The sequence below is a fragment of the Elephantulus edwardii genome, unplaced genomic scaffold (assembly GCF_000299155.1).
Source record: "Elephantulus edwardii isolate Elephantulus edwardi_28Jun2011 unplaced genomic scaffold, EleEdw1.0 scaffold00068, whole genome shotgun sequence".
In the NCBI taxonomy this organism is placed as follows: domain Eukaryota; kingdom Metazoa; phylum Chordata; class Mammalia; order Macroscelidea; family Macroscelididae; genus Elephantulus; species Elephantulus edwardii.
The window spans coordinates 8959299-8967242 of NW_006399818.1; the positions used below are offsets into that span (position 1 = coordinate 8959299).

The following is a 7944-nucleotide window of genomic DNA, read 5'->3' on the forward strand; positions in this document are numbered from 1 at the left end:
GCCATTTGATAGTTGGTGACTGGGATGCAAAAGTTGGGAACAGTGAAGAAGGAATAGTAGTTGGAAAATATGGGCTTAATGATAGAAGTGAGACTGGATATAGATTTGAAATGTTTAGTATATTAATTTTCTGGTACAAAAATCTTCACCATTCAACTCACAAACAACATCATGATAGATGGAAAAAAGATTGAACTTGACAATGACTTTATTCTATTGGATCCAAAACCAACACTCTTGGTACTAACAGTGAGGAGATTAGGAGAGGTGTTGCATTTGGAAAGTCCACTGTCAAGGATCTCTCCAAATTACTGAAGAGCAATGACATCAGTTTGAAGATTAAGGTGTGCCTGTTTCAGGCCACAGTCTTCAATCATGTGCTATGCATATGAGAGCTGGACAATGAATAAGGATGTCAGAGAATTGATGCCTTTGATCTGTGGTGTTGGAGAAGAGCACTGAATAGCCCATGGACTGTCAAAAGAACAAACAGCTATATCTTGGAGAAGGTGCATCCAGACTGTTCCTTGAGGCAAAGATGACAAAGCTTCAGCTCACATGCTTTGGGCATGCTGTAAGGAGAGGCTATTCCTTAGAGAGGGACATCATGCTTAGTAAGGAAGAGAAACAGCAACAGAGAGGAAGATCCTCAACAAGATGGATTGATACAGTGTTTGTAGCAAGGGGCTTGAGTGTGTCAGAGGTGGTGAGGACGGCACAAGACAGGACAGGGTTCAGATCTGTTGTTCATAGGGTCACTATGAGTCATACTTGAGTCAATGCTATCTAACAACAACAAACATCTCCAGGTACCTTCTAATTGTATTTATCATTATAATATACTTATGGATTTTGTAACGTGCATTAAAAATAAAGTACCCAGCAACAAGATTGTGGAGAGATTGGAACTCTTATTCACTGTTGGTGGGAATGTAAAATGGTATAACCACTGTGGAAGGTGGTCTGGAACTTTCTTAAATAGCTGGAAATAGAAATACCATTTGACCCGGAAATTCCACTACTGGGAATATAAAGAAACCAGAGTCATGACTCAAAGAGAGGTATGCACATCCATGTTTATTGCTTTGTTATTCATAATAGCAAGGAGATGGAAGCAATCAAAGTGTCCATCAGCAAATAAATGCATAGAAAACCTATGGTACATTCATACAATTGAATATTATGCAGCATCGCAAAAACAATAACTCATAAAGTGAACTGGAGGACATTACAACTGAGTGAAGTATCTCAGTCACAAAGGACAAATATGGCATAACACCATTCTTATAAAATAGGACAGATATAGAGAAATGAGGGAAGAATAAGAAAAGAGCGGATAGATACTAAACACTGCATTGAAACAGATGAAGGAAGAACTGCCTGAAATGAATGTATTATTAGGCAGGTATTACATGTATGACAACAATCTGGAATGTGAGGAAGCAGAAGGAACAACCTCAAACATACAGAAGTCATCATGTAAATGTCAGATCATGCAATTCGGGCGGACCACCTATGTTTGGTGACATCAGGCAAGATAGCTTCTCTCTAGTTATTCTCAAACTTTCCAGGACATCATCGGGGCAAAAATCCCGGTACTGCTGAAGACAAAGTTATAGTCAGTCCAGAGATTGAGCTCAGGAAGCAAAGTAGCCCTGGAACCTAGTGGGGTACACCAGACCCTAATACAGCATTTCTCTGAGTTAGTTTCCACAGCAATCTTCCTTGAGTGCCATGTCCCCTCCGATGTCTAACTGAAGTGCTCCAGCCACCAGCAGGCCAGTGCGCTAACACTGTGTTTTGGTCCCTCAGGGTCTTTGGTGCGGCCATTTTTCTCACATCGACTTTGAACATGTTCATTCCTTCTGCTGCCAGAGTGCATTACGGCTGTGTCATGTGTGTCAGAATCTTACAAGGTCTCGTGGAGGTAGGAGACTCTTTACTTCTTTCAATACTACTGTAGACAACGTGCTTCTTTAGAAAATTCATTTCCGGAAGAAAACTGCCTTTACTCAGTTTTCCTGTCTTCCAACTTGCTCTGATATCCCAGCTCTCTAGTTATGACTGCAATTTTAAGCATTTTAATAAAAATGCCTTGTGTGATTCCAGTATTATATGTAATAAAAGGCCATTTCATACAAGCATAGACTTTCAGAGCCAGCTAGGATCTTAAGGGTAATTGAATGCAACCCTCTTTATTTTGATTGATGATGAAACTGAGGCTCAACACAGTTCATATAGCAAGAGCTCTTGCCATTAAAATAATTAAAATGGATCCATTACTAAGCCTGTTCATTTCCATGGATATAGTCTGAAGAATAAATCTAACTAGGTGAAGGAGGATGCTGTAACGCCAGATGGTAAATATCTTGAACTTTGAAGGCTGTGTGGTCTCTGTTGCAGCAATATGTTAACAAATAGACATGGCAATCTTCCAATAAAACTGAGATTTACGTTTCATGTAATCTTTGCATGGCATGGAATATTAGTGTCTTTTGGATATTTTTTCCTTGTCATTAATATTCAGGGCATATTTTCAGTTTATGGGCTATAAAAATAGATAGCAGGCTGAATTTAGATTATCAGTTCTAGTTTATTAACCCCTAATGTAATGCTTCTCAAACTTCAATCATTTATCTCTTGCCATCATGACTTATATCTTATACAACTTGTAATATTATTCACCTATTATTTTTTCTTAGATCAATTCTCTATTCTTACCCTAAGCAATGTCTTTGAAATTATGAGTGTGATGTGCTTGTTGTATGCAATATGCTTTCTGTAAAACATATTAGAATATATATATAGCAATTACTGTTATTATTATATGTAATATAGGCTATTATATCACTTTAGATGCAACTATGTTGTTGCTTGTTACTTTATGTCATTGAGTTGGAATCAACTCATAGCTGACTTATAGTAGATTTTCAGATGAGAAAAGATTGCCCATCTTTCTCCAATGGAGCAGCTGGTGGGTTTGAACTGCTTGCCGTTGGGTTGTCAGCACAACTTCTTACCACTAGGCCACTAGAGTTCCCTTGGACTCAATTATAGTCTTAAAAGTGTACACCACATCCTGGGAAATACTGATGTGGTGGGAAAACACAATATTGTCAGCCATAAAGGCTAAAATCTAGTCACTTAGTGGCTGTGGGGCTCAAGTTCTGTATTATATAAAACAGGAGGTAGACCAGCTGATTGTGGTAGTCTCTTCCAACACTAATTCTATAGTAACTAAAGATAAATACATCTCTTACTGCTCTCCACCATGCTTACGCTTGAACTAATTAGGATTTTATCTGTGAGTCAAAGTAACTGAATCATGAGTCAAAGAATCATGCTGTTGACATCTGTAAATTGGGCATCTCTAATATAGCCCCCCTGTGGAAGAAGCAGGATTCACTTTGTAAACATAAGCAGAAACCAGAATGATATCAAATAATGTACTTTTAACCCCTTTGCCAGGGTGTGACCTACCCAGCCTGCCATGGCATGTGGAGTAAGTGGGCACCACCTTTGGAGAGAAGCAGACTGGCTACAACCTCATTTTGTGGTGAGTATGTTAGAATAGTAGCACTTTTCATTTAGGAATGTTTCAGGCTTCATGCAACAGAAAAGATAAAGAGCCTTAACTACTTTTCTCACATAACAGAAGTTCAAAGATGAGTGACACCTAGTGTTGTTTCTGCTCCTTAATTTGTCAATAACCTATGCACATTCTACTTTTTACTCTTCTATCCGCAGAGGGAAAGACTTTTATTCTCATACTTATTTCTAATGTTCACAGAATGGCTGTCACAGCCCCAGGCATCAAGCCCACATTTAAGATAAGAAATGGGGAGGCGAGCCCAACCACACTTGGCTTTTTTATAAGAAAAGACTTTCTAAAAGCCCCATGACAGGCTTCCACTTTCGTTGCTTTCCTTGCTTTACTAGCCAGCTGCAAGGGAGCCTGGAAAGGCACATGTTTAATGGAGAGATAAGGCAGGAGTTGGAAGTGCTTGTTGGATTAGTCAACACATGCTGTCTGCTGAGGTCAAAAGCAACACACATGAGATTGTCAAATCTGCTCTTCTTTTTATAAAAAAAAAAATTGAGTTGAAATTCACTCTCCAATACCTACTGCCATGAAGTCAGTTCTTACTTACAGCAGCCTTCACTCACCTGGCACACATTTCACCATTTTAAAGTGAGTAATTCAGTGGCGTTTAGAGGATTCATTAGGTTCTGAAACCACCATTTCTAATTTCAAAACATTTTTTAAAAAACTTTTTAAAAATTAGGTGTTATTGTCATGACAGGAATCCAGAAGGAAGGCTGCATAGTGGAGTGGACTTGGGGGGAGGGATTGTATAACAATAAAATATTTTTCTTTTCAAAGAGAAGACTGAACTGGGGAGGGGGAGAGGTGGGCAGGGAGAAAAGTGCAACAATGAATGAATGGAAATCCAAAGTCTCTGTAAATGTTCATTAAAATTAATAATAATAAAAAAACAAGAAAAACTCTTGTTTACTTCAAATTCCATATACATTGTTTTCCACAGCATAGTTTCAAAACTGTTAAATCATCCCATTGAGTTGTCACTCCCTCTATCTTCTGCCCTCCAGCCATTGATTACCTTTGTCATTGTGGCTTTGTTCATTCTGGATATTTCACACACAGGAACAAAACAACATATGCAATCTCACTTAAGGAAGTTTTGGTAGCATAGTCTGTAGGGAGTTGCGTTGTTAACCCAAAGACGGCGCCTCTCTGGAAGTTTGAATCCCCTAGTGGCTCTGAGGGAGGAAGATGAGGAATCTGCCGATGTGATTTACGGCCTCTGAAATACACTGGAGGGCCAGCTATCAATTGGTTCTAACTTGATGGCAATGAATGAAAAAGCTTTCACTTAGCATGTTACCAATATTTTTCCATGTTGTAGCATGTATTTGTACTTTGTTCTTTTTTATGGCTGAATATTATTGCATTCTATTAATACACCACATTTTGTTCATTCATCCATGATATTTGGATTATTTCCACATTTTAGCTATTTTGAATAGTGCTCATGTGAACATATAGTGCAAGTTTCTAAGTGGACAGACATTTTCATGTACTTCACTGAGAAAGTCTGCAGTCAGACACCTCTCCAAATTATTAAACGGCAGTGATGTTAGGTTGAGGACTAAGGTATGCCTTATTCAGGCCACGATCTTTTTGATCACTTGCTATGCTGTTGAGAGCTGAAGAGTGAATAAAAAGGACTGAAGAATTGATGCCTCTGAAATGTGTGGTGTTGGAGAAGAGTATCAAATATCCCATGTACTTTGGAAAGAACAAACAGATATGTCTTGGAGGAGGTGCAGCCAGAGTGCTCTTTGGAGGCAAAGATGATGACGCGATGACGAAGCTTCACCCCATGTACTTTGGACATGTTGCTAAGAGAGTTTATTCCTTGGAGAAGGAAATCATGCTTGGGAAGGTGGAGGCAAAGGAAAGGAAGACCCTCAAATAGGTGGGTTGACATGGAGACTATGACAATAGACTTGTGTATGTCAGAGATTGTGAGGATGGCACAGGATAGGGTCGGGTCCAATCTATTGTTCACAGAATCATCTGTAAAAATGGCAACTTTGGAAACCCTAATGAACAGTTCAACTCAGGCCTCACAGAGTCATGGTGGGTCGGAATCTACACGATGGCTTTGGATTTTCGTTCTAAATAATGACACAGCTTTCATTCCTTGCTCTCTAAGTTTCATCTTGCAAAGTTTGTCTCATTCTAAGCCTTGGGACTGGTCCCTCTTTAGGAATTACCAGTTTTCTGTAGGAACTATCGAGAAAGGCTACTGGTCAGCAACAGGAAGATGCCAATCAGTAACATAAAAACATCAGTTACTACCATCTTTAATACAGGTGTAAATATATATATATGCAAAGAGTAAAAAATTCATATCATAATGTGGTCTGAGAAGAGATAAGATAGCTGCTTGGATCTCTGATTTCTTAAGTCAGTCTAAATTCTATTTTCTACTTCTTTCGTAAGGGAAGCCAAATTGGGTATCACCGTTAAGGAGCTAAATAAAGCTAGCTTGCTTTCTTTCTTTCTTTCTTTCTTTCTTTCTTTCTTTCTTTCTTTCTTTCTTTCTCATCAACAAAGAAATGAAGCTTTCTTAGATACTTGAAGTGAAACATGTGTTGATACAGCTATCTTACACCTAGTGTGGAACTGCACCCATAGCTGAGATACCTTAATCTTCTCTTCTGCTTAGAAACCATCTTTGCCCTCTTATTTGTAGTTCAGGATCATCACAACCTCCACTCCTGGCCTTACACCGAGGATACAGAAGTGTAATTCGCTGCCCCAGCTGACCTGGTAGTTCACATTATATCCTTGGCTTTATTTTCTTTGGATGACTTATTTGAAGGTCTTTCATTTTGATTTGCCAGCAAAATAAGATTGACTCATCATCACACCCCTTTCTTAAGTGTTACTTTATAGCTTTAAAAGGGCTGGTCTATGGAATGGTTGGACTTTCAAGAAAAGTTAACCTGACCAAGGTTACATACATTATTACACTTCCCAGCTAAGGTGTGGCCTTGATTTCAACGAGCAGCTAAGTGAAACATCATCAGAAGGGAATCCAGAGAAAGCAAAGTAATTCTTAAATGGAAAAAAAAAATAGAGTTAGAAGAGACTTTAGAATATACCTAGTCATGATCCTTTAATTTTCAGCTGAGGAATCTGAGAATTGGGAAGGAGAAAAAAAAAAGATATAAATTCATATAGTTAATATACTTAGGGTCACTGTGAATTGTCTACAACTCGATGGCACTTAACAACAATAACAACGATGATGACAAAATTGAGACCTCTCTCTTACTCTTCCCCATTTAAAGAATATTAGAAAAAAGAATATTTGAGTGCCTCATCTATATTAAGAGGTGAGCAAGAAGGAACAAGGAGTTTGGTGCCTTTGAACATGTAAGTAAAATGGATAATAGCCATTGTTGTTGTTAGGGGCCATTGGGACTCATAGTCACCCTATGAACAACTAATCTTCATCCTGTTCTATCCTATGTCAACCTTACAACTTCTGACACAGTCAAGCCCCTTACTCCTGTAACCGTATCAACCTGCCTGGCAGAGGGTCCTCCTCTCTTTACTGTCCCTCCACCTTCCCAATCTTGTTGCCTCTCTCTAAGGAACAACTGCTTCTAGCAACGTGTCCAGAGTGTGTGAGATGAAGCATTGCCACCTCGCCTCCAAGGAACACTCTGGAGGCACCTTCTGCAAGACATACCTTTTTGTTCTTTTCAGTACTCTTTTCTGACACCACAGTTCAAAGGCATCTGTTCTTCTTTTGTCATCATCATTTTTTAGCTTTCAAATGCTTAGCAAGTGACTAAAATGACTATGGCTCGAATCAGGCACACCATAGTCCTCAAACTGACATGATTGATCCTCAATAATTTGGAGAAGGCCCTGCCTGCAGACTTTCCCAGTCCCATGCATCTCCTGCTCTCCTAACTGCTGGTATCAAGTGTACTGACTGTGGATTCTAGTAAGACGAAATCATTGACAGTCCCCATCCTTTCTCTGTCCATCATGATGTTGCAAGGATTTTTGTTTCCTTGATGTTGAGATGCAATCCATATAGAAGGCTACGGTGTTTAACCTACTGCAACAAATACATCAAGTCCTCCTCATTTTCAGCAAGCCAGGTTGTAGCATCTGCCTAATGAAGCTTGTTGATGAGTATTCCTCAAATCCTGATGTCACATTCTAACCCATTGCCCTCTTGTAGATAGCAACTCATGGTGACCACATGTATTACACAGTAGAACTGCTCCATAGGGCTTTCTTGGCTATACACTTGGCAAATTGAGTAACCCTAGGATTTATCAATAATCTGCGTTATGCAGATGACACAACCCTGCTTGCTGAAACTGAGGAGG

At 39.2% G+C, this 7944-nt stretch overlaps 1 protein-coding gene across 1 annotated transcript in view; it reads left to right on the forward strand.

Annotated features, from left to right (window-relative positions):
* Nucleotides 1-7944, forward strand: part of SLC17A8 (solute carrier family 17 (vesicular glutamate transporter), member 8) — a 76896-nt gene that overhangs the window by 39147 nt on the left and 29805 nt on the right. The window contains exons 4-5 of the mRNA XM_006888519.1: nt 1813-1927; nt 3469-3556. Coding sequence (XP_006888581.1) covers nt 1813-1927; nt 3469-3556 — 203 coding nt within the window. The remainder of the gene's footprint in view (nt 1-1812; nt 1928-3468; nt 3557-7944) is intronic.